Genomic DNA, 26,070 nt, shown 5'->3' with positions numbered 1-26,070 from the left:
ACTGTTGGAGCCCATGAACTGCAGTCCTTGCCTAGAAAGCTTGTTGCCTAGACAGGTTACATTCAGACCCATTCCCACCCCACCTAATAGCACAAACCTGTAGCACAAACCTGGGACCTGAAGTCCTGGACACTGGCCTGGTGTGCAGTGTGAGGGCATGCCAGCAGCTAGGATTGCTGTGACCTTATCCCAGGCTGGGGGTACTGGGGGTACACCCAGCTTCAGGGAATAGCAGGCCTCAGGTGTCAGGTCGATAGTGGGCAAATATCCCTGTATACATCTCAGTCCCTAGCATCTCTGAGCTCTGCCCCTGTAAGGAGCCGAGAAGCATGGTCTTGTATTTGGAGCCTGTACTCACTGCTGTCCTTCTCTGTCTCCTGCAGATGTTCCCGCTGCCTGTGGCCAACGGAAAGGGCCGGCCTGCCTCCCTGGCTGGAGCCCAGTTTGGAGGTTCAGGTAAGACTATGTGGAGAGTCAGCTAGAGACCATATAGGGCAGGAAAAAGGTCCCCTGGGGGGTCAGTGGGGAGGATATACACTTGTGGCATTGGGGACAGCAAGCCAAAGAGCATCCCAAGTTAGCTGTCTATATTCAGAATTGACTCTGGCCTGAGAGCATGGTGTCCTCACATCTTGTCCTGAGTCGGGTTGGGACTGGGTGAAGTTCCTCTGGGGACAAAGCTGTGCCCACATCTACATGTGGATGGGGCTCAGGCCTTGTCATGTCCAGTCTATCCATGGGGAAACTGAAGTGCTCGCCCAACCCTCCCACCTTGTAAGCCCTGCTGAAGCTTGGTCTGCCTTGTCATTTGCATCCAGGAGGTATTAGACACTCACAGTGCCCACACCTTACTGCTGAGCCACCCTAGTTTCTGAGGATCAAGGGGGCCTCTGGGATCAGACCTTTGAGCACTAACAGTGGAAACATCCCAGGCCAGTCTGAGCAAGTTAGTCACTCTGTCTGACGGTGACTGGTCAAGGACAGCAAGATAGAGCAGCAGGCTCAAGTCTTGAGCATAGCAAGGGTTTGGGGCTGCCCAACCTGGAGGGGTCCAAAGCTGGGGAAAGTATCCAGAGCCCAAGAGCAGAGGAAGGGAGCTAATAGCTGTGGGAAGTAGGCCCAAGAGGGCAGAGGGAGCCCTGGGATGATGGGATGGGATGACTGGGGTAGGCCAATTGGTGAAGGCCTGGGGGTTCACAGTAGGTGCCATGGGTCTTTGTTCCTGAGACTGTGGAAAGCCATGGAGGGTGTAGGGCAGAGGTCATCCTTCAGATTGGAACCCACCCTGGCTGTGGGCAGGGCTTGGTGGGGAGGTTGGGCAGATGCTAGTTGCCAGTGCATCTGGCTGTTTTCATGCCCTTGAGTGTCTTACTAGGGGCTTAGAAATGGGACCTCCCCAGATGTGTCTTCTCAGCCCTAGATAGAACAAGCTCTGTCTTATGGTGACCTCTGAGGCCCATTGGGGAGTGACCTATAAGCTGTGGCCCTAGGACAGGGGTTTGAATTTATTTGCACACTCCACCCCCAAAGGAAGGCCCTCAGCCCCTGGCCTGCTGTCCTTCCCTTCTGTTGAGGAAGTGACTGTGGAACTGGCCAGGACTCCTAGAGACATGGAAATCCCCACAGGCCCCCACTGCCATGGAAGCAGCCCCCAACACCATTAGACTGAGGCTTCTAGCCTCAGACAGGGTTAGGCCACTGTCCACCCTGAGCATGGAGGGAGAGGTGGAGGCTTCAGTCCTCATCCACTGTCCATCTACCCTCTAGCTCTTCCATAGACCTGCAGCCAAGGCCAGCATCTCCAATTTGCAGAGCCACAGTGCAGACATAGGTCCCTAGGCCTGAGACTGTTGCTCACTGGGCCCTGGCTGGCTGGTAGAACTGGACCCTGTGGACATTGCAAATTGGTTTTCATGGTTCCTGTCCACTCTGTTCTGCCCACTCTTGGCCTTTGGCCTCATGCGTCGGGGCCTGGGGAGGTATGTCAGGTTCATTTCTTGCTGTGGAGGTACGGATACAGTAGTCTTCATCTTCCCCTCCCCTCCCCATTGTACAGTTGTAGCAGGTAATGCCAGTAGCTCCAAGGGCATCAGGGACACAGAGACCTGAGACACCCTCTTCTCACAAATGTGTACCAGACAGGCATATCACTTGCCAGATGATGTCACTTTTACAATCCTAGGTTTTCTTGTCTTCAGAAGGATCATCTGCCCCATTCACAGAGAATGTAGCAGGTCTGTGGACATGAGAGGGCTGGGGTTGCCCACTCTCAGGCCTCTCCCCACTGGCTGCCACACCACGGAACCAAGAACCCCAGAGAGGGCCTTGGTGGTCCACCAGTGGGTGGTGAGCAACTATCTTAGCTTCCTGGGCCATTCCCTGGGTGAATTTCCCCTTACACATTTGAGCCCTTATTTTAGAGTCAATTAACTTTTTTTTTTTTTTTCTGGCAAGCATTTTAAAGTCATAGTTGCAAGAAGATGCAGAGATGCATATGGAGAGGGCCCATGTGCCCAGGGTGGCGGCCTGTGCATCTGCCATATAGCAAGACGCATGCAAGGGTGGAGTGGTCACTGCCTGGCATTACATGTGTATGCAGGCTGATGTTCTGTGTGATTTTATCCCTGTGGATAAAACTGGCATTGTGCTTGTTCCTCAGAATGGTCTCCCCATCTTCCTATCACTCCTCACCCTAACCCCAGCTTGTGCAAATGGCGGTTCCCTCTTATTGCTGAGGGATCAGCTCTTTAAGGACTGCATAACATCAGTGTACATGGCTGTTTCCTAAGCATTACATGTATTGTACTATGATTGGGTCATGGCCTAAGAACTCCCAGTGCTCACAGGTTGAATGTACATCACTATTTCCTAACCACTGCATGTATTGCACTATCCTTGAGCCATGACCTAAGAACTCCCAGTGTTCCCAGGTTGAATTCAAAGTTGCAGTGATTCCTGCTATATTAGAAGGGATAATGGAACTCCAGTTTCATTCCAGCTGTCTAATACTGCCTCCCAGTAGTATCCTGATCCCCACCTAGAATGACTCTTGTTGATTTGTGTAGAACCAATCATAGTCCTCAACATGCTAATTAGGTGGGGTAGCGCAAAGGACAAGTATCAAGGTTCAGAAGTTAGTCATCAGAATAAACTCAGGGAAGTGTGTTTTTTTTTTTTTTTTCTGGTCTTGGGGCCTGAACTCTGGGCCTGGGCGCTGTCCCTCAGCTCTTCAGCTCAAAGCTAGCACTCTATCACTTGAGCCACAGAGCCACTTCCAGCTTTTTCTGCTTATATGGTCCTGAGGAATTGAACCCAGGGCCTGGTGCATGCAAGGCAAGCACTCTACCACTGAGCCACCTTCCCAGCCCTCAGGGAAGTTTTTTAGGCGTTTGAAAAGTCTCCCTTGGTCACATATTTGCAGAGAGGATTAGGTGTGGGTAGCTTTGCATTTTCCGTGATACCTTCTGGGCTTTCCTCCTGCTTTCTACCTGGTGCCCCTGGCTCCCTTAGCCTCTGTACTTTTGCCTTGGTTAGCTTTACCCTGACCTTGTGCTCCGCCCAGCAGCCATGCTTTCTGCATCCTGTGACCTCAGTTGCTGTTTCTAGATCTTGGTGGCGGGGTTGACCACAGGAACCCACCCCACGCAAGTGGCAGTTGACCTGCTAAGAGCAGGTCTTCTCCACCCTCTTGGCTAGCCTGACACTGGCTGTCAATTCCAAACAGGCCTGTCTCTCTGTCCATCTTTATCACATTCAGGATTCTCCTGACCCCACTGATCCACACAAGAGTAATGGGCAGCGCCACATCCAGGGTCTGTCTCTGGGTTCCCTCTCTGGGTCCTGAGGCTCTCCTTTATCAAGCAGAGCATCTGACGCATGGCCCTCTCTGAGAATGTCTGCTCCCAGAAGCTGCAGCTCAGCCACCAGCCACAGCTTCCAGGGGGGCTGTGTTGTGCACGGTGGTCCTCCCTGCTGTGCCTCTCCTTGCTTAGAACAACCTCTGAGAAGTAGGGCCCACCAGGCCAGCCAAAGGAGAGGTGTTTGCTGCTGAAATTTTGGGTGTTCCTTCCACTTGCCCCAAGCAAGAAGTCTCACAGAAGCCATGTAAGCCTTGTTTGAAAATGTTCCGGTGTGGGTGACTTTCATGGCACAAAGTCAGTGGCCTGTCATTTTGCCTAAGCCCCAGGAGGCAGCCTGAGTCCAGTCCCAACACTGAGTTTTCCTCCCGTCCCTTTGTCCTTGCTTTGCTGCCTCCTGTGTTATCTATTTTATTGATTGGCCCTCCAAGGAACCTGCTTCGCAAGGAATCAATACGTATCCATCGATGTCTTTCTTCTCTTCTACTTTTATCTTACCTCCTCCTGCTTAAAGTTTTTTTCTTCCTTCTTTGTGGACTGAGAATTGAAGGCCTCATTTGCTAGCTCTCTCTCTCCTGTTTGGTAACCGAGGTGCTGAGGGTTGCAAGCTTTCCTCTGAGGACCACCTAGTCCTATCCCACTGGCTACAATAATGCAGAGTTTTGTTGAATGACAGACACTAGACTAAATTTTTTTCTTCTCCTTGAGTCAAGTTGTTTGAGAGATTGGAGTTCTCAGCTTAGGGGAGAGGGCCTTTTTTGGTAGTGGAGATTGAACCCAGTATCCTCAGCTATTTTTTTGTGTGTGTGGTGGGGAGTGTTGTCGGTCGTGGGGCTTGAACTCTGGGTCTGGGCTCTGTCCCTCAGCTCTTAAGCTCAAGGCGAGCACTCTACCACTTGAGCCACAGCACCACTTCCAGTTTTCTGGTGGTTTTATTGGAGATAAGAGTCTCACGGACTTTCCTGCCCAGGCTGGCTTTGAACTGCAGTCCCCAGATCTTAGCCTCCTGAGTAGCTAGGATTACAGGCGTGAGCTACCGGCCCCCAGCCCCTTCAGCTATTTTTGAGAGCTGGTCGCACTGTGTAGTCCAGGCTGACCTGGAACTCACCATCATCTTTTCTGTTCAGTGTTTCTCGCCCTTGAGAATACCTCAGGCAGAGCCTCAGGTTGCCTGCAAACTTGTGTTCAGAGGTTCAGCATTAGGGGGAATCTTTCTGTTATCTTGAGGTCACCTATCTGATATTTGCAGCACTGATAGCAGGGCAGCTTCTGTAGCTGGCAGCCATGTTTCCCTCAGTTATTATTTATGGGCTTGATAGACCCTCACACTTGGACAGTTTCTGTGTATTAGGGAGGCCTTCAGGTTGGGGTTTCTTCTCTGAAGACTTAGCAGGGACCTGAGACTCTGTCACCCTGGATGCTCCAAGAGTGATTGCAGCCTCTTCCTTCTCTTCTCCCCAGCCCCAAACTCCAGGTATTCTTGCTCAGGCTGAGGGACCCACTGGCCCAAGTATAGATGTCGGTATTTGGGAGGCAAAGGGTTATGAATTCAAGACCAGCATAGGTATGTAATGAGAACTTACTTTAAAAAGGAAAAGGAATTGTACAGATGGAAAATCAGCTTTGTGTGGTAGCACAAAGGGGCAGAAAATGAACGAGAGGCTGGGTAGGAGTGTGTCCTCACCCCTGACAGCACTTCTCTCTGAACTGAGATACACAGCAATTAACAATTGCCCTGCCTAAAAGGTCACAAGCAAGCCTCCCCGGATTCATGCTAAATTCAAGCTACATCTCCAGGAGGCCAGAAATAGGTCCCAGAGGAGACAGACCAGGTGGTAGACCAGCATTCTAGATCCTCCAGATTATAATTAAGTACTGGAGACATAGCTTAAGTGGTAGAATGCTAGCCATGAGTGAGAAAGCTAAGCCAGAGCCCAAGGTCCTAAATTCCAGATATCCTCCCTGTCCCTCACTCCCCTCCCCTATAAAAAAAGAGAAGAAAAGAAAAGAAACTTGGAATCCAGTGCTGTTGTGGCCCAAGCATATAATCAATCCTAGCTACTCGGGAAACTTGAGACCTGGAAAGGATCAGAGTTTGAGGCTAGCCCACACAGAAAAGTTCAAGAGATTCCATCTCCAGTTACCAGTAAAAAGCAGGGTGGGAGGTATGGCTCAAGTGGTAAAAGCACTAGCTGTGAGCAAGCAAGCTAATCCCCAAAGCATGAGGCCCTTAGTACTGGGCCCCCAAAAAATAGAGATTGAGGGCCAGGAATGTGGCTTAGAAGTAGAATACTTGCCTAGCATGCATGGAGCCCTGGGTTCAATTCCTCAGCACCACATAAACAGAAAAGGCCAGAAGTGGCACTGTGGCTCAAGTGGTAGAGTGCTAGCCTTGAGCAAAAGAAGCTCTGGGACAGTGCCTAGGCCCTGAGTTCAAGCCCCAGGATTGGCAAAAAAAAAAAAAAAAAAAAAAACTGAAGTTAAGAGGAGGCAGTGAAAGAGCTGTTAGGCACAGAGACTGTTGCTGCTCTGATGTCATACTGAGCACCAGCTAACAGTTGATGCTGAGGAATTGTTCAGTTCTGAGTGTGGTCCTGGAATAAGAAGGTGGTGATCATAATCTTCCTTAGTACACATGGGGTAGTTCCAGGAGCTCCACAGATAACAATGCCCAAACCCCTCGTGCACCCTAGCATCACATTTACCCAGATCCTGCACACCTCCCATAGTCTGAATACCTGGTGTATGTTCACACTCTATATACAGTTGTAGTACTACATCAGTGGGAACAAGAGTCAGAAGAAATATCTGTCTGTGCTCAGTGCAGATAGAGGTGTGTTTGAGTATTTTCCATGCCAGCTTGGCTGATGCCCCAGCGAGGAGCCTTAGAATATCGAGGGTGGCTGTGTTCTGTCTTTCGCGAAATACCTCTGATGCCAAGATCACTGGCCACACAGAGCTTTTCCACTAGTTTAAACCATGTAAAACTGGAGGTTCTTTCCCTGGTCCCGCTGGCCACCTGTGAAGCTTTTCATAGCTTCATGTGCCTGCAGGTGGAAATTTGTTGTCATGGCATGTTCTTTTGGAGACATGGTTGTTACCTCTGAATGAAATAAATGTTTGTGGAGCCAGTTAGGGCCTCTGTCTTAGATCACACGTGAGATGGGACACAGAGTGCTCAGCTATGCGAGGATGTCAAGGTGATATCCCTGAAGATGTGCAGATGTGCAGACCATGTGGCAGGAGGCACGGGTCCCAGTTCACATGAGGAAGAGAAGAGAAAAATGAAGTCAGTTTGGTCTTCACCCTAAGGGCCGTGGGCGCTATGAGCAGGTGTTGGAGGGAGGGGGAGGACATCCAGGTTTTGTTTCAATCAAGCTACCTGAGGCCCTTGCTGCGTGCAGGTTGTCAGACTGTTTTGAGACCATACGAATGAGGAGTGATGAACCTCCTGGGGGTTTCACCCGAGCCCCTGGTACTGAAGTGTAAGGATTAATGAGCTAGCAGCCCTCATTTACACTGGCCACCCATCCTCACAGTGAGTGGGTGGATAGCAGAGACCTCCTTTCCACCACGGTGGCTGAGGAACTGCAGGCATGGCGGGCCTGGACTCTGTGCCAGGAAAACTTGTTTTACAAACATGATCAAACAAGGGGAGACTTGGTTCAGTGACAAAGGATTGCCAAGCTCTGAAGGAGAATGGGAATGGGCACATAAGCCACAGGGCCCTAACCAGATTGGCGGAGACTTGAGTAAGCCCCTCCCTCCCTGATACCAAGCCAGAGTAGCCAAGGCTTCTCTGCCGTGCATGGAGCTATTACAGCTCCCTGGGCAGTGGGTGCGCCAGCCTCCTCGTTGGCTGAGATTGTTGAGCCCTGGGCAGATGTGGGCAAGGCCCATTGCCTCCTGTGTGCACCCTGGCCCTTGCCCAGCCTCACTCTTCCATACTGCACCTCCAGTGTAAAGAAAAGGAATCATAAAAATTACACCCCTATGGCAACTTCTTATTCTATTAGTACGTTTTAATTAGTAGACAAGTACGTGCTGTTATGAATATTCATGATTGGGTTATTAAAATGCATAATTAATCAGTGGGAGAATTATAATAACTATTAATGGTGTGGGGGAGGGGCCTTGCTATTTTTGTTCTTTCTAGAAAGGGAGAGCCAAGGGCCAATCCAGGGGGCTCCAGGAAAGGCAGAGTAGAACTCCATTCTGTTTGGGGCCATCTGGGAGCCCCCTCATCATTGCCAGGCCCCTTGGGTGCTGCGTTTGAATGCTGTTCAGTCATGCCCTGCCAGCTGTCTTGGGGAGGAGTACCATAATTTGCCACTTGAGGGTCCTGGTGCCTCTGGGGGGTACATCATTGGTGTCCATGGGGTGGGAGCCCATCTGGGTGTGGGTGGGGTGTCAGCCAGTGGGATGGGAGGGGGCACAGGCAGGCCCAAGGTGCTCAGCCCACCAACTACTACCTTATTAGGACCCCAGGTAAGGTCCAGATACCCTAGGCTAGGTGACATGTGACAGTGGTATTCCCAGAGCCCATGAGACCGCTTCCCGTTTACTCCCCTTCCCCCCCCCCCCACAACATGCCAAGGCAACATCCTAGCCCCATACCCAAAATCACATTGGAAAATTTTGATTTAGAAACAAAAATCTAAATGATGCATGAATATTCATTGGGTTGAGATTAATATGCATAATTATGCAAATTAGACAGCAATTAAACACCAGTTCTCCAGGGAGAATGATTAACACAAAGGCACGGAAATAGAAAGATGTGATTTGAAAGAAGTTTCTGGTGTGGGGAGCAGGGGAGGGAGAGTGGAGGGCGGTGCGGGAGCCACTGGTGTGCAGTGCAAGGGGGTGGTGCCGCCGGGGCCTCCAGTTGGACTGGGTCATAGCCCACACACACAGATGGGAAACTGAGTCGCAACCCAGCCATGTGGCCAGCTAGGGGTACTCTGCTCCTTTTCCAAGAGCTGAGCTCTGTAGCCCTCTCTGGGATAGGACACCTGGCCCCGAAGGAGCCTCGCAGGCTGCCTATGAACAACATTCTGGAGTCCTGGGTAGTTTCCTGTGTGCATGGTGGGGGAGATAAAGAGCTCCACCCTGCCTTGCCCTGCCTCTCAGGACAAGGTCCTTATCCCCCGGCGGGTTAACCCCTGCCATACTGCAGGCCCTGGTCTCAAGGCTAAGCTACAGGAGCAGCCTGAGATCCCTCCATGTGCTCCCCTCCAAGCAGGCCCTGTCTCTTGCCACCAGCCCCCCACCTAGTGGGCAGTCCTCAGTGTTGTCTTTGTGTCCACAGTGCCCCACTTTCCCGTATGTTGAGGCCCCAGTAAGCCATCTCAAAAGGTTAGAAGAGAGCATGCCTGACACAAAACTGGTCAGAGTAGGCTGGGAAGGTGGCTCAGTGGTAGAGAGCTTGCCTTGTATTCATGAGGCCCTGAGTTTGATTCATCAGCACCACATAAGCAGAAAAAGCCAGAAGTGGCACTGTGGCTCAAGTAGTAGAGCTGAAGAGCTGAGGGACAGCGCCTAGCCCCAGAGTTCAGGCCCCACGACCTGGTCAGAGTAAAGCCTGAGGAATCTACCCAGAGTGGTCACAGTGGCTGGGGCTTTGACAAGAGGGCAGGAGTTTGGTTGCAGTCAACGGGCACAAGTGTTACTGAGCTGCAGACTGGTATGGGCACTGAGTCCTATGTGCCCAGGACCTTGACATTGTTACTGGTATTGGCACTGGCTGTGGCACTGACACTGGCTAGCTCATATGCAGCTGGGCCGGCCAGGGTTTATAAGCTCTTCTGAACTTAGCAAGCTTCTCCCCAGACTGAGATTCGAGTTGAAGCTAGTTATGGACTGAGGGACCCTGATTCTCCTTCCTGCTTCTCAGGTCTTGAGGACCGGCCCAGCTCTGGCTCCTGGAACACCAATGACCAGAACAATCCCTCCTTCGACCCCAGCAGGGTGAGAAGCCCCTGCAAGGCCTGACACCCTAGGCGCCCCCTTGGGCAGGGAATGAGAAAACTCGGGTTCAAGGGGGACTGGCTACATTTGCCAGGTACCCTGTTGTGTGGGGTGGCCCCGTTGCCTGGAGACCCCCACCCTCACCAGACCCATATCCTGTAGACCTACAGCGAAGGCGCCCACTTCAGCGACTCCCACAGCAGCCTTTCTTCGTCAACATTCCTGGGCCCTGGGCTTGGAGGTGAGTGCACTTAAGTGCTGAGGCAGATGGACAGCACTCCCTGCCTGGGCATGAGTTCTTACCCACCCTGCCTGGGCGCTGCTCTGCAGGTCCTCTTCAGCCTGTTTCCCACCTGTAGGATAGAGTCTGCCAGAACCTTTAAGGTGGGAGGTGGTGAGGCTCCCTCTGCTCGCCAGCCCCACTGAGGCCTCTCCTTCTCAGTTAGAGTAGCTGACACAAGGGGCTGCCCTTCCACTTGGGACCGTGGAGTTGGAGGGTAGGCTGCAGAAGTACCAAGATGTGTGTCTGGGTCTGAGTGCTGAGTGTGAGCTAGGGAGCTTAGTATTAATGGCCAGTGGGGAAACGGAGGGCTCTGAGAGTGCAGTCCTTTCCCTGGGCTGACATGACAGGCAGCCTTGGCTTGAAAGCATGGGTCCAACTGAACAGTGAGTCTCGGGGATGTAAGGTGCAGCTGAGCACCCACCACCGAGAGCCCAAGCCCCATTTCCTAGAGAGGAAGGTAAGGGTTGCCCTCAGCCTGGGTGGCCTCCACACCTGTTGAGAGGAAAATAGGTTCCCCTCTTGTGCTTCCTTTCGCTGGCCTCTCCTCGGGCATCCTGTTTCATGAGGGTGGCAGAGCGGCTGGGCTGATCCCATCCGGGTGGCTTGAGGTCAGCAGAATCCTAAGCCCAGCTAAGTCTTGCCTCGCCTACCTACCCCAGTCCCTACAGCCACAAGTGACTTCGGCCCCCATGTTCTCCCAGCAGAATGGAGTCGGCCATGGTGCATGGGGCACTGGGGGGTCTCCCTCATCCTCACTGCCCCAGGGTCACTGTGGTGCACCCAGAGAGAGTGGACACGGGGCCCCAGCAGCCCTTGTTTGAGAAATCTTAACTGTAATTACTCTCAAACTGGGAGCTAGGTAGGGAGGTGCACACGTCACCCCGGCACTCAGGAGTCAGGAGGATCATGGTTCCATGGCAAGACCTGCCACCAAAAAAAGACAAGAAACTTGTGGTTTGAACTCAGGACAAGGACACTGTCCTTTAGCCTTATCACCGACAGTCTACCACTTGAGCCACAGCTCCTTTGTGGGCTTTGCCTATGCTGGCTTGGAACTATGATCCTTAGATCTCAGCCTCCTGAGTAACTAGGATTACAGGCTTGAGCCACCAATGTGCGTGGCCCATCTCTCTGTTTCATGCTGTTACTGGGGTTGAACTCAGGGCCTTGTACTCTAACTCAGCTTTTTCATTCATAGCTGATGCTCTACTACTTGAACCACTCTAGTTCCTCACTTGTCCCTCCTTACCAACTGGTTGGAATCAGTATTGCTGGGCTGTACTCATGGCTTACCACAGCTTGGGTGTGGGTTTTCAAGCTGACCCTGATTTATGTAAGGCAGAGCTGTTTTGTTGCCCTGTTGGGCAGGCCATGAGCTGGGCAGGATAGGCTGCTTGCTGTAAATCTGGGAAGCTGAGCCCTGGGCCTCACAGGCTCCTCACAGTTCCCCTGCTGGGGACCTCACCCTCCACCCCCTGGAGCAGATTGAGTGCTATATAAGCCCAGCGCCTCCAGAAACTTCAGCCCAGGAAGGGCCAGGGTTATCCAAGGTCAGTCACCTCAGCAAGCTCCAGGTTGACTTAGACCACACTCAGCTGGGAAACCCATCCTTGTCTGCCTGTCTCCGAGGGCCCTGCTGCATACAGGCATGTGCAAGGGCCTGGTTGGACCCTTCTTAGGGTGTGCTCCAGTGCTTTCTTGCATTCCTCCAGGCAAGGGCGGTGAGCGGAATGCCTATGCCACCTTTGGGAGAGACTCGGGGGTCGGTGGTCTGACTCAGGTGAGTGGTTGTGGGGCACCTGTAGCCTCTGCAGTGGTGGGAGTGTGGGGTGATCTCCAGCATGATCATTCGGGTCAGTCTGTGCTTACTTCCCACCCCAAGAGGCCACCAGGGTTAGTGACCAGCCTCAGTGGCCAGTCTCCTGGTCTCAGGCGCTGTTCCAATAGCTCCCTCTCTGTGCACTGTACCTGAGCCAGAGGAGTAGCAGCTGCTCCTGTTATATCAGTGGGTATAAAGGCGCCCACATTTCCCTAGGAGCAGCAGGTTCAGGATTCGAAGAGGACCCAGGACCTCCTCGAAGGCCACCCATGATATTAGTAAAACTCGGTTCTGGGTCTCAGCCCCAGGCTCTTGCTGCTCACTGAGGCCCTCCAGGCTCAGGTTCAGCTGAGAACAGAGGCTGCCCACAGGATGGCACAGCAGCCCAGGGCAGACCTCAGTGGCCAGGAAGAAGACCTAGTCCCTGTCAGCTCCCTGCCAGCACAGGCATGGGTTAAGAAAAAGGCCTGGACGGGGCAGCGGCTCTCACTGCCCCAGAGGCACCTGCACACACGAGTGCCCGTGCATGTGTTCCCGGCTGGCAGCCACTTCCGCTGGGCTTCCTCTCGAGGAAGTGCCGGGCCGCTGCAACGCAGTTAGAACAAAAGCAGGGCAGATGTCCTGCAAGTAAGAGCCCTGTGCCCCAAGGGCCACAATTGACCTGTGTGTCCCAGTGACATTGACCTCTGTAGTTGGTTGGTGGGTTTTAGGAGGGCTGCCTGGGGGCTGGACACCAGCCAAGCCCAGCATCCTGTCCCTTTCCCCCTCAGGGTGGCTTCCTCCCAAGTGAGCTGGGCCTCAGCAGCCCTGGGGGGCCACTGTCCCCCTGTGGCATCAAGGGCAGCTCCCAGTGTTACTCCTCGTACTCCAGCAACCCTCGGCGGAGAGCTGCGGACAGCACTCTGGGTGAGTCAGGAGAGGGACAGAGGAGGCTGTGAGGGAACAGGTGCCTTCCCGTAGTCCTAGATGAAGATGGGGTCAGTAGCCACAGTCCACCTCCCAGGTCCTGTCGGACTCCAAACCAGGGCAGAGGGAGAGACTGCAAACCAGAAAGGGCAAATATAGCAGAGCTTCATGGTTCAGACAGTTCTGGTTCCCAGAGTCCGCATAAAAACCAAGCTGTTGGTCCCAGGAGCCTCTGGTCACATGGCTGTGGACCGACACACTCTGGTTTTCACACATTTCTGTTTAGATGCACTTGATTTTCACTGTCCTGTTCCCCTGAGCGGAGCTCAGCTGCCCAGCTGGGGTTCGGCCCTTCAGAACTATGTTTGGGCATTTTGAACAACCAAGTGGCCAAAGGGAAAGAAAGTACAGAGGTGACAAGCTCCCCACAGACCGGAGCAGCATGAGGTGGCCGGGGGTGGCACAGCTCTGCTGCCCTGTGGGTTGGGGACTGGATTTCCACATGCCCTCTGACCCCTGAGGCCAGCTGCCAGGTGTTGAGATGGCATTGGCTAGCACTGTCTTCCAAGAAGGGAGGCCCAAGTATTGAGTACCTCATCTTGATGTAAAAAACTTACCTCCTGACTCCTCAGTACTTACTTGCACTTGGTGACCCTCAGAGGTCAGTGGTGCTCCTTAGTGGTATGTAGTGAGACTGCTTCTGCAGCCCACCTCCCTCCGGTGGAGTCCCCAGAGCACAGGGCACTGGCCATACCAGGGCAGGTAGGGAGGGTAGTGACACCACTAACGGCTCTCACTTCTAATAGACACACAGCCCAAGAAGGTCCGGAAGGTTCCGCCTGGTCTTCCCTCCTCGGTGAGTGGTGGGATGGGGACTGTCTCTTGTGCCCTGAGGCTCAGGGCCCTTCAAGCTCAAGGCCATACACACCCTGAGGATACTAGACTGGTGGGTTTGGGGGGGGGGCGCTCCTCACAGGCTCTGTGTGGACAGGAGTCCAGGAAATCCTTCAGGCCAGCAAGCTAGGCCAGGCAGGTCCTGGTGAGGGACTGTGGTCTCCTGGTCCCCACTTCCCCACTCACTGCCTGGTAGTTGGCCGGCTGCCAGGCCCAGCAGATGGTGCTGAGCCCTCGGCTTGCAGCACCGCACTCCTACGATTTAATCGCACTGGAAGAAAAGACAATTTGGTAGATTTCCCAGCTGCTCAACCACCCTGGCCCCCACACTGGCCACCAGGAGGCTCTAGGCCCACTAGCCAGCCACGTGCCCCCTAGGGCTGGCCATACTCCTAAGGGACCTTGGGGGAGATATCACTGGGCTGGGGCTGGGTTTGGTGTTAGGTGATGGGTCAAGGGACACAATCAGGCCTACAGGAGGGACTCATGTACAAGTCATCCAGCATGAAGACTGGGGTCAGGAAACGTACATGGCCCTGGAGGAGAGGTATTGCTGAGAGCCCCCAGCTGACCTTCGTCACCTCTCCACGTGGTCAGAGCAGGCAGCAGCAGCAGAACCTTACTCTGCCCTGTTAGGTCCAGTTCTTTGCCAGGACAGGCATTAGCAGTGGATCCCCACACTGTCCCGTCAGGCACAGCCTGTTTACAGGCAGCACCAGCTGGTCAGAACTGGTGCTGACTGTGGGCCTCCATGTGCTGTAGCTGCTCTGAGGCCCAGCTTCTTATGTCTAACAGGATCTCAAGGGAGGTCCCACACTGGTGAATTCTAAACAGAAACAAAGAAGAGCCAAAGGCATTGGAACTAGGACTTGAGGTCAATAGGTTTGCTGGATGAAGAAAGGATAAGGCACTTGTGGGCAAGGCCAGTCTCAGATGTAGGAAGCTAGAATATGATGGGCAGGAAGCAGGAGATCAGAGTACAAAAAAAGGTGTGGTAGCCTGGTAGTGGTGGCTTACACCTGTAATCCTAGCTACTCAGGAGGCTGAGATCTAAGGATTGCAGGTCAAAGCCAGCCTCGGCAGGAAAGGCCATGAGACTCTTATCTCCAATTAACCATCAGAAAACAGGAAGTGGAGCTGTTACTCAAAGTGGTAGAGTGCTAGCTAGCCTTGAAAAGAGTTCAGGGACAGCACCTGGGCCCTGAGCAAGTCCCACAACTGACAAAAAAAAAAAAAAAAAAAGGTAGAGAGGAAATGAGGATGCCATCAAGCACTGTAGTCTAGAGCTGGGAGGTAGCCGAGGCAGGGTTGCATGGGAAAGAACAGGGAAACAAGGGGGACCATGGTCCATATGTCCTTACCCCTACTGCATCATCTGCTATTCAGGTATACCCACCCAGCTCAGGTGACGACTACAGCAGAGACGCCGCCTACCCCTCAGCCAAGACCACTGGCAGTGCCTACCCAGCCCCCTTCTATGTGGCAGGTAGGGGGGACTCACGAGGTGTGGGGGTTCGGTGAGGTCCTCCACCCCCACTCACTGTCCCACTTTGTGCAGATGGCAGTGTGCACCCCTCCGCGGAGCTCTGGAGCGCCCCTGGCCAGGCAGGCTTTGGGCCCATGTTGGGTGGCTCATCCCCCCTGCCCCTGGTGCCAGGCAGCAGCTCTGCGAGCGGTAGTGGCAGCTTTGGTAGCCTGCACCAGCACGAACGCATGGTAGGTCCTGGGCAGCAGCCAGGGGGCGGCAGGCTGCACAGCTCCCAGTTGGCCCTCTGCCGATCCTTACCTCTCCCCCTCCCCCATCTCACTTCAGGGCTACCAGCTGCATGGAGGAGAAGTCAACGGTGGGCTCCCAGCTGTGTCCAGCTTTCCATCAGCCCCCAGTGCCTATGGTAGCACCTCCAGCCACACACCGCCTGGCAGTGACAGCCTCTTGGGTATGGCCACTCCTGGGACACAGGGGCACTCAGTAGGGGCCCATGGAGACAGCATGCACTCTACCCCAGGGTCATCATCACGTCCTGCCATGGGCTTCATCCCTGTCTAGCCACCCTGGTGTGCTGGCCTACGATGTCATGGAAACAGCCCATTGGGCTTCCCACTCCACAGGTGGACGGGGTATAGAGGAGATCTTGTTCAACCCGGCCCGCCCCCACAAGCAGTGTCGGGTAGAACCTAGCAGCAGTCCCAGCTCCCTGGTCTCCAGGAGGGTGGGAGGATGTCAGGCCAGGCATGGACCAGGCTTTACTTCTTCCCCAGGCCCCCGAGGGACCACAGCCGGCAGCTCCGGGGACGCCCTTGGGAAGGCGCTGGCCTCGGTAAGCAGGGCCCTGGGCAGGGATGGGTGGAGATGGGCAGCAATCCCCTTGGTATTCCTGACTACCTGTGTGTCTAATCTGCCACTGCAGATCTACTCTCCGGACCACTCCAGCAATAACTTCTCGCCTAGCCCCTCAACACCTGTGGGCTCTCCTCAGGGCCTGGCAGGTATGTAGGGGTCACAGGGCTGTGCCCAGGCTTGGGTGGTGGACAGGCTTAGAGGACGCTGGGAGTAGGACAGACAGAGCTTGCTATGGGCTCATGTTCTCTTGCATTTCTGGAGACTTCCTTGGGGAGGCAGCACTAGCCAGATAAAAGTAGAGTCCAGCCAGGTTAAGGCAGTGCAAACAAAGACTGGGAGACAGGACCCACAGTTCACACTGCAGGAGCCATGAGGTTCATGTAAGGACAGATGTCCCCCCTCCCCCAATATGTACCTGTCATCATTGCCTACCTGGCTGGTAATAGTATCAGGCCTGTGGCCTATACTGACCAAAGGGTAGATCATCTGGTCTCTGCTGAGTAGAGATGCAGACTTGGGGGCAAAAAGAAGTAGAAAACAAGGTTTTTGGAAGACTTAGACTTGATGGATTAAAAATACACCCCCTGCACAGCCCCCCCCCACCCCCCACCCCAAGCCAGGCGCAAATGGCTCACACCTGCATGCCTATAATCCTAGCTACTGAGGAGCCTGAGGTCTGAGGATCTCAGTTTGAAGCCAGTCCAGACAGGAAAATCTGTTAAGACTTCTTTCCAATGAGCTGGACATGGAGATGTCACTCAAGTGGTAGAGCACCAGCCTTGAGCAAAAAAGCTCAGGGATGTTGCCCAGGCTTTGAGTTCAAGCCCTAGTACTAGTAGGAGAATAAAATATTCCTAGTTCCTGCTTATCCCTGGCCTTTCGGGGACCCCCAGAGCAGTTGCATGTGGCAGAGCAGGACAGAAGGGAATTAAAGTCCAGAACCAAACCTGTCCCTGGGCTCCCCAGGGAACAAGCAGAACTTGTCTGAAGCTGGGTGGAGAGTGGCTTTCCAGTTCAGGGGTGCTAAGTGGCCCTTTGAGGGTATCCAGCCATTTGTGCGTTTTCATGTGCCCATCTTGCCTGTCTTGTTTCATGTGCCACCTCCCTTCAGGGACATCACAGTGGCCCCGTGCAGGAGGCCCTGGTGCCTTATCGCCCAGCTACGATGGCGGTCTCCATGGCCTGGTGAGTGTCCTACAGGCATGTGTCCCATGACCAATAAGGTCAGTGGGCAAGTGCCCCTTGATAAGAAGACAGACTGAAGCTAGACCTCAAAAGTGAGGTCCATGGCAGGTGACACATGGCTTAGCCTCCTGAAGCACATGGTTTCTGGAGGGGGGCAGGGGAGGTGGGGGCCACCTGCTGCTCATGTGCAAATCAGTGTTTTGGCTTGGTTTGGGGTTTTGGTTTTCTTTTTGCAGTGCTGGGGGGCAAATTCATGGCCTTATGCCACTGAGTCATGCCCGGCCCGGAATGTGTGCATGTGTGCTTTCTAGTCCCTGTGGCTAGGCCCCTCACTGCCCACTCATATCAACCCCACAGCAGAGCAAGATGGAAGACCACCTGGACGAGGCCATCCATGTACTCCGCAGCCACGCTGTGGGTACAGCTGGTGACATGCATGGGCTATTACCCAGCCACGGAACCCTGGCCACAGGCTTCACAGGCCCCATGTCATTGGGTGGGCGGCACACTGGCCTGGTAAGCATTAGGTCAGGGGTGGGCTGGGCTGGTGGAAGGTAGGACCTCTGTGTTCCTTGACCTGTCCCTACCACTGTGCAGGTTGGGGGCAACCACTCTGAGGATGGTCTTGTAGGCAATGCCAGCCTCTTGCACAACCATGCAGCCCTCCCCAGCCAGCCTGGAGCCCTCCCTGACCTTTCCCGGCCACCTGACTCATACAGTGGTAAGTCCTTCCCATCTGTCCCGTTGTTACTAGGGGACTGGGGACTATCCGAGCACTAGTTCCTTCCAAGACAAGGGCTGTGACCACCTGCCAAACCCATGGCCTCTGGGGCCAGCTGTGGGGTGGGAGGCTCTGGATACTAGCGGTTTGGTAGGAACTGGTCCCATGGGGAGGGAACCCAGGGCAGGTGCCAGCCACAAAAAAGATTCTCAGAGACTTAAATCCCTCGGGAGCACCTTGGGGCCTGCTGACTACAGGCATCCTTCATTGAGTCTCTTAGACGCATACAAGGTACCCACTGTGTACTTGGCACTATTGTCACCACTGGTGGCTGAAACATTGGCACAGTGGCACCCCCTTCTAGCGGTTACAGGACAGGTGTCGGGAAAAGGATGGGGTGGGGGAGTCAGGCCTATGCTCTTTCAGGCTCCTCAGCAGAACCTTGGGAGGAGAAAGTAGGCAAGTACCATGGGAGGCAACCTAGGCAAGACACTCAGGACCTGGACAGGAGCATCTAGACAACCTGTATGGCTAGACCGAGGAAGGACAGGAGGCAGGAAGGGAACAAGGCTTTGGGGCTACCAGGAGGATTTGGAAGCCTGTGAGCTGGACTGTCTGTACTCAAGGGCGCCATCTGGTGGATGTGATCTGATGTTGGGGACTTGGTGTTTGTCCTGGCTTGTAAAACTACTGGTATGGAGTGGGTGGGGGCCAGGGTGCTGGTACTGATCAGATCACTGAATCCTAGAGGTCCTGACCCCTGGTATCAGCAGTGGCTGTCTTCCACAGGCATCAGGTCTTTCCTTTTTTCACCTTTTTTTTTGATCGGTCATGAGGCTTGAACTCTGGGCTTAGGCACTATCTGTGTACTCTCAGCTCAAAGCAAGCGCTCTACCGCTTGAGCCACAGCACCACTTCCGGTTTTCTACTGGTTTTTATTGGAGTTAAGAATCTCAGGGCTGGGAAGGTGGCTCAGTGGTAGGGGGCTTCCCTTGCATGCCTGAGGCCCTGGGTTCAATTCCTCAGCACCACATAAGCAAAAAGAAAAAAAGCCAGAAGTGGCACTGTGGCTCAAGTGGTAGAGCGCTAGCCTTGAGCTGAAGAGCTGAGGGACAGCGCCCAGGCCCAGAGTTCAGGCCCCACGACCTGACCCAAAAAAGAAAAAGAGTCTCACAGACTTTCCCGCCCAGGTTGGCTTTGAACTGCGATCCTCAGATTTCAGCCTCCTGAGTACCTAGGATTACAGGCGTGAGCCACTGGTGCCCAGCCTTTTTTCACTCTTATTGTTGAATCCCAGGCAGGTTCCAGACTCCACACTTTGCCAACTGCATTTGAGTTCCATGTGATTGAGAAACCCCAAACTGTGCTTTTGCCTTTCTAGGTTTGTGGGAGGGTTGTCAGCACTAGGGATTGAACTCAGCTTAGGTAGGTACTCTACCAGTTGAGCCCTATCCTTTGGTTTAGTTTTTTGTTTTTGTTTTTTTTTAAATAGGGTCTCAAGTTTTGGCCTAGGCTGGCCTCAATCATCCTATCTACCATATAGCTGGGATTCCAGACTTGCTCTACCTTGCCTGGCTTGTTGAGGTGGGGTTACCCTGACTTTTTGCCCTAGCAAGCCTTGCACTATAGTTCTCACAGTTTGCACTTACCAAGTAGCTTGGATTACAGGCATGAGCTACTGTTCCCAGCTTTTTTGGAAGCAAAGTTAAATATATATAAACAATATATATGTTTGTTTTTGGTCCAGTCATGGGTCTGAACTCTGGGCCTGGGCGCTGTCCCTCAGCTCTTCAGCTCAAGGTTAGCACTCTACCACTTGAGCCACAGCGCCACTTCCGGATTTTTTCTTTTTGCTTATGTGGCTGAGGAATCGAACCCAGGGCTTCATGCGTGCAAGGCAAGTGCTCTACCACTGAGCCACCTTCCCAGCCTAACAATATATATGTTTGCTATACTGGGTTGGAACTCAAGAGCTTCATACTTGCTAAACTAGTACTCTACCATTTGAGCTATGCCTCCTGACTCCTGTTAGGTTTGGTAAATTTTTTGTATTCATTACTTTTATTAATTGATTGATTTTCATTTGTGGGGCTTGAACTCTGGGCTTGGGCACTGTCCCTGAGCTTTTTTTTGGGGGGGGGGGCGGGGTAGGGGTTCGGTCATGGGCCTGAACTCTGGGCCTGGGCGCTGTCCCTCAGCTCTTCACCTCAAGGCTAGCGCTCTACCACTTGAGCCACAGCGCCACTTCTGGCTTTTTTCTTTTTCTTTATGTGGTGCTGAGGAATCGAACCCAGGGCCTCAGGCATGCAAGGCAAGCGCTCTACCACTGAGCCACCTTCCCAGCCCTAAATTTATTTATTTTTTTATTTTTATTTTTTTTGTCTGTTGTGGGGCCTGAACTTTGGGCCTGGGTGCTGTCCCTCAGCTCTTTAGCTCTAGGCTAGCACTTTACCACTTGAGCTACAGTACCACTTCCAGCCTTTTCTGTGTATATGGTGCTGAGGAATCGAACCCAGGGCCTCATGCATGCAAGGCAAGCACTCTTCCACTGAGCCACCTTCCCAGCCCCCTAAATTTATTTTTATGTGTGTGCAAATACTAGAATTTAGGGGCTCACACTCTTGCCTTTCTTGCTGACAGTGTTGCTTTACCACCTGAGCCACACCTCCAGGCCTGATTATTGCTGGTTGATTGGATATGGAGGGAGTCTCAGACTTTTCTGTCTGGGCCAGCTTTCAACTGTGTGAGACATCACAGCCTCTAAGATTACAGTGGTAGGAGCCACCAACATGCAGAAAGGTCACAGTTTGCCCCAGACATCCTAGATGTTGATTCTCCTATTTATAGTTTACATAGATGCTCCTAGCTTTTTTCTGATAAGGTGGGATCTAGTGAACCTTTTTCTTGGGTTAGCCTGTAATTCTCCTGATCATAGCCTCCCAAGTAGCTAGGATTAAAGGTGTGAGCCACCACAGGTGGCTTTTTTTGGCTTTTTGTCATGGGGTCTTGCTGTGTAACCCACATTGGTATCGTTGAGCTCAGGTCCCCTTCCCTAAGCCTCCCCAGTATTGGGGCTTATCCCATTCTGAGCTTTATGCAAATGACACCCTGAAGCCCAATGTTCTTCACCTGGCTTCTTGCACCGTGTGAGATCTGCTCATGTCTAGTGGCTGCACTTGGGTGCCCTGTTGTGGATGTGACATGTGTTCCCTGGGTGCCTTTTCTGTGGCTGAGCGTGCTCTCCTGTGTCTCCTGACACACACCCATGAGTCTAGTGCGGTCCAAGGCTGCTCGCCAGGCCCACGTTGTCTTTCTTTAGTCTTTGTGTGGTGCTCTGCCTGGTGGCCTCAGGGTGGGAGAGGTGCCTGGCCGGGTTCTGTGCTACCTGGCTGCTGATCTCCGTGTTCCCTGCCGGTGCTGGAGGCCAGTTCTGTGTTGGCTATGTGGGTACTCCTCAGTGATCAGATTGTCCATTTTGATACTGGTAGGTTCTCTTTTCTTTCTGGAATCAGCTGTTTTGATTTTGATCTATGCAGCAGCACAGATTAACCCAGCCCTGTGCTATGATGCATGGAAATTACAATGTTCTTTTTTTCTTTTCTTTTTTGTCGGTTGTGGAGCTTGACCTCTGTGCCTGGCGCCTGCTGTCCCTGAGCTCTGCAGCTCAAGGCAAGAGTCTACCACTTGAGCCACAGTGCCACATCTGGTTTTCTAGTGGTTTATTGGGGATAAGAGTCTCACGGACTTTTCCTTGCCTGGGCTGGCTTTGAACTATGATCCTCAGATCTCAGCCTCCTGAGTAGCTAGATTTCAGGCGTGAGCTACCAGAGCCTGGTTTACAATGTTCTTAAATAAGCAAGGCTTTCTCCTACAAAAGAAGACTCCTTTTGGTTCTTGCTACAGTTTTGTTTTAGAGGATGAACCTCACTGAGCCTGTTTGTGTTTTCTTCTTGGTATTTTTGTTTTGTGCTGATCCTGAGGCTTGAACGCAGGGCCTGAGGACTGTACCTGAGCTTTTTTCTCTACCACTTGAGCCACAGCTCCACCTCAGCTTTTTGGTGGTTAATTGGCAACAAGAGTCTCATGGACTTTCCTGCCCAGACTGAATTTAGACCATGATTCTTGGTTCCCAGCCTCCTGAGTCGCTAGCACCCAACTGGTAATGGTAATATTTGAGACAGTCTTTCTTTCTGGCCCAGACTTGCCTTGAACTCTGGTTCTTGTGCTTCTACCTTCCCAGTGTTGGAATCACAGATGTGTACCACTCCCTGGCTTTGTTAGTACTTCAGGAAATATCTTCCTGCTTCAGAGTTTACAATAGGATTTCACACATGTTGTTCTTAAAGGCTGTGACATTGTCTACTCTACACCACGTGGTTCTTATTCTGTCTGGAATTGGTACTTGTGCATGGTGTGAGGTAGGGATCCTGTTCTGGTTTTCCTGTTGGGTTGTTTTTTATTGTTATTTTTCAACCTTTTCTGCAAGTGGAGGCCTGGCTGTGTTCTCAGCTTATGTCCTTACAAGTGGGTCAAAGGAGTTGGTCAGGTAACCTTGGCGGCCTCTGCTGCCCCAGCCACAGCTCCTGATCCCTGGTCTGTTACAGGACTTGGGCGGGTGGGTGCCGCAGCAAGCGCCGGGGAGATCAAGCGGGAAGAGAAGGAAGATGAGGAGAACAACTCGGTGGCCGACAACTCTGAGGAGGACAAGAAGGAGCTGAAGGCCTCCCGCACACGGACCAGGTGCCAGCCCCTCCCTGTAGGACACATGCACACCACACTTGGTCCATGCATACCACCCCACACTGGGAGGCCATGGGCCGTGCCCACCCGCACCTCACCATCTCCCTCTGGCCCCTGGCTCCCCTCCTCCATAGCCCAGACGAGGACGAGGACGACCTTCTCCCCCCAGAGCAGAAGGCTGAGCGGGAGAAGGAGCGCCGGGTAGCCAATAATGCCCGTGAGCGGCTGCGGGTCCGAGACATCAATGAGGCGTTTAAGGAGCTGGGCCGCATGTGCCAGCTACACCTCAACAGCGAGAAGCCACAGACCAAACTGCTCATCCTGCACCAGGCCGTGTCGGTCATCCTCAACCTGGAGCAGCAAGTGCGAGGTCAGTGGGCGGCCCGCCGCTCCTGCCCCCGTCCCCGCTCGCCTCCCCTGCACTGACCACCCCTGCTTCCCAGAGCTGACCTACAGAGATTCCCCCGCAGTCACTGTCCCGCACCCTCACACTGACCTGTTCCTGCAGTGACTGGGCCTCCCCACTGACTGCCCCTACACTGGCCACCCCCTCCCCTCATACGGTGTCAATCCTGATCCTTCTGACCAGTGGCTCTCCTAGCTGTCCTTGGTAACCCATCTCTAGAAGGACTGGGCTCTGGACCCCGCCCTGCCGACCTGGGTACTTGGTCTCAGAGCTGAGTTAGGATCCCCAGGCCACTCCCCATGCCCTCAGGAAGCCCAGAGGTGCGAGTTGGTGTGTAAGCCACCCTCGCTGTCCACCCTGAGCCCACCCAGCCCCTGACTCCTGATACCGTTTCCCAGTGTTCAGGTGGGTGTGGACTGCCCATTCCCGGGGCAGGTGAGGGTGGATAGCCAGGCCACCACTGGTCCCGGGCCCCATGCACCTGATTCTCCACTGGCTGCTTGCTAACCTCTGCTCCTGCCTGGCCGTTAACCTTTCTTTCCTGCAGCTCTGTCGCTTGCACTGCAGCCGGAGCCCTAGCCCGCTGCCCGTGCAGCTTTGAAGTTCCCGCGTCTCCATGGCCATGTGTGCCTCCTGCCCTGTGTCCCCTAAGCCTGCCTCTCTGCTCTGCCTCTTGCGCTGTCCCGTCCACCTGGCCGTCCGCTGTCTTGCTCCCCACTGCCTGCCCCCAGCCCCTCCTTACCTCGCACTTGCTGCCCAAAGCGGATGGCCGCACCTCAAAGCCAGCCAGGAGGCTTGGAGGGAGTGATGGTGACCTGGGAGCATTTGGCCCCTGGTCCTTCCAGGCAGTTTGGTCTGCGCGCTTGTCCTGGGCTCTAGTCGCCGCCACCCAAAGGGACCCACTAGCCAAAGGGCAGGGTGGGCAGGCAGTGGGTAAGGCAAGTGCCCTGCCTCAGAGTAGAACAGGCCATGGAGGACACAGACAGGAAAGCACAAGGCCAGTCTGTCACATTGTAAGAAGTGAGGGGTACACAAGGCAGGATTAGCAGTCATTCTCCCCAGGAAGACACAGGCACAGGGACTAGTGTCAAAAGCCAGTAGTTAGGGGGACCCTAACCAGGGTCTATATCCAGAGTGCAGGTGGGGTCTAGTGCCCATACAGATCCATGGCAGGAAAGGGGCTTGTGCCACCCTCAGGGGCACTCATACCCAGTACCTGCTGTTGTCACCACTGTCAGTGACTTTAACAGCGAGATTCCCTGGGCCCTGAGGACTGGTGCTCATAGCCAAAGGCTGGGCTGGCAGATGGGGTTGTGAGGATGCCAGCTTCACTGTGACACTCAGGATCCCAGACCTCTTGGTCCTTAGCTATGGGGGTCCCAGGCCTCTGCTCTCTGCATAAGGAGGGAGTTGTCATGGGAAGATGCCCTAGAGGGCCTGCCCCGGGGCCCATGGGGTGAGCAGATGAGGTTCTCAGGGCAAGTCAGGCCTCAGCCTCTGACAGCAAGGCTGTCAAGGTGTCACGCTCGCAGCTCCAGACCATGCAGGGCTGTCACCCACACTACCACACACCTACCCAGTAACCCCACACTGCCACCCCATACAGCTGGTGGTCCTTCCACACTTCCCTGCCCCACCCACCCCCACATGACTAACAGAGGCCCCGTGCTGTGACCCAGCAGTACAGACGAGGTGCTGTCCCTGGAGGAGAAAGACCTGAGGGACCGGGAGAGGCGCATGGCCAATAACGCGCGGGAGCGGGTGCGCGTGCGGGACATTAACGAGGCCTTCCGGGAGCTGGGGCGCATGTGCCAGCTGCACCTCAAGTCGGACAAGGCACAGACCAAACTGCTAATCCTGCAGCAGGCCGTGCAGGTCATCCTGGGCCTGGAGCAGCAGGTGCGAGGTAGGCTCCCAGGCCAGCGTCCCCATCGCCACACACCGCTCATGGCTCGTGGTCCTGTGGCTGCTTCTGCCGCCTCCAGACCACGATATCCCCAGATAGCCCAACTCCTGGTCTCTGCACCCCCAGCCCTCTATATTGTCCTCCAAGAGGAAGCAGCAGAAGCAGGGTGCTACTGGTCCCTGCATCTGCCCCGCCCCTGGGCCCTCTCCCACTGTGCTCTCCTCCCCATCCCCAGAGCGGAACCTGAACCCCAAAGCAGCCTGCCTGAAGCGAAGAGAGGAAGAGAAGGTGTCAGGTGTGGTCGGGGATCCCCAGATGGCACTCTCAGCCACCCACCCAGGCCTGGGTGAAACCCACAACCCCACTGGGCACCTTTGAGTGGTCACTGGAGGAGACCCCAGCCTGCCCAGGACTGTCCTGCACTGCAGCATCACAGTACATCAGCATCTGCTGGCCACGTGGGCCCCAAGGGAGGCAGGCGTCAGCCACCGCGGCATGTGACCCACTGAAGGGAGTTGGTTGTTGTTTTTTTTTTTTTTTTTAATTTTTGGGTTTTTTTTTTTTTGTTTTTTTTTGCCTCTTGGGTAAACAAAACCAGAAAGCAAAAGCAACAAATTATACACTTTGTAAGAAAGAGAAGAAAAATGCCTTAACTGTATAAACTGGAAGAGTGGAAACCTGTGCCCAGGCCAGGTTGCCGTGTGCAGAACTGGCTTGTTCTATGAGAGCCACCAGCAAATTGTGCCTAAGCATAATATTTTTTTTAAGGAGAATAAAAACGTTAGTTATGAAATTTTTTATGTAGATTAGCAAGAATGATGCCTTTGGTGTCTTTTTTTTTTAGCTTTTTTTTGGCATATGTTTTGTAAGCAAATTTTTTTGTATAAAAGTCTCTGTCTCTTGCTGTTTCTAGAAGTTTGTGTTGCATTTCATATTCAACCAGATTATTAAAAATTTGCATTTAAAATGTTGACCTGGGGTCCCCCACCCTTGTACCCCTGAAGCCTCCCTGAAGCCTCGCACAGGCAGAGATAGCCTATGT

General features: G+C 53.6%; 1 protein-coding gene across 9 annotated transcripts in view; it reads left to right on the top strand.

The window, feature by feature from the left end:
- Positions 1-25,821, top strand: part of Tcf3 (transcription factor 3) — a 31,408-nt gene extending 5,587 nt beyond the window's left edge. For 3 of the 9 annotated variants that reach the window (XM_070008603.1, XM_070008602.1, XM_070008609.1), the window contains exons 3-19: positions 384-456; positions 9,754-9,827; positions 9,990-10,068; positions 11,823-11,890; positions 12,700-12,835; positions 13,642-13,691; positions 15,116-15,215; positions 15,288-15,445; positions 15,543-15,666; positions 15,989-16,047; positions 16,138-16,216; positions 17,182-17,255; positions 17,613-17,771; positions 17,853-17,976; positions 22,581-22,716; positions 22,851-23,086; positions 25,264-25,821. In XM_070008603.1, the coding sequence (XP_069864704.1) occupies positions 384-456; positions 9,754-9,827; positions 9,990-10,068; positions 11,823-11,890; positions 12,700-12,835; positions 13,642-13,691; positions 15,116-15,215; positions 15,288-15,445; positions 15,543-15,666; positions 15,989-16,047; positions 16,138-16,216; positions 17,182-17,255; positions 17,613-17,771; positions 17,853-17,976; positions 22,581-22,716; positions 22,851-23,086; positions 25,264-25,406 (1,872 nt within the window). In that variant the 3' untranslated portion in view covers positions 25,407-25,821. Of the gene's footprint in view, positions 1-383; positions 457-9,753; positions 9,828-9,989; positions 10,069-11,822; positions 11,891-12,699; positions 12,836-13,641; positions 13,692-15,115; positions 15,216-15,287; positions 15,446-15,542; positions 15,667-15,988; positions 16,048-16,137; positions 16,217-17,181; positions 17,256-17,612; positions 17,772-17,852; positions 17,977-22,580; positions 22,717-22,850; positions 23,087-24,801; positions 25,029-25,263 lie in introns of those variants that run through there. The other 6 variants (XM_070008606.1, XM_070008604.1, XM_070008607.1 and 3 more) reach the window with 6 other exon arrangements.
- Positions 25,822-26,070: the final 249 nt, after the last annotated feature.

This window comes from Dipodomys merriami, unplaced genomic scaffold, assembly GCF_024711535.1.
Source record: "Dipodomys merriami isolate MVZ:Mamm:240054 unplaced genomic scaffold, mDipMer1.0.p SCAF_70, whole genome shotgun sequence".
In the NCBI taxonomy this organism is placed as follows: domain Eukaryota; kingdom Metazoa; phylum Chordata; class Mammalia; order Rodentia; family Heteromyidae; genus Dipodomys; species Dipodomys merriami.
The sequence above is the reverse complement of the archived record's forward strand: the minus strand, read 5'-3'. Positions and strand labels throughout refer to the sequence as shown.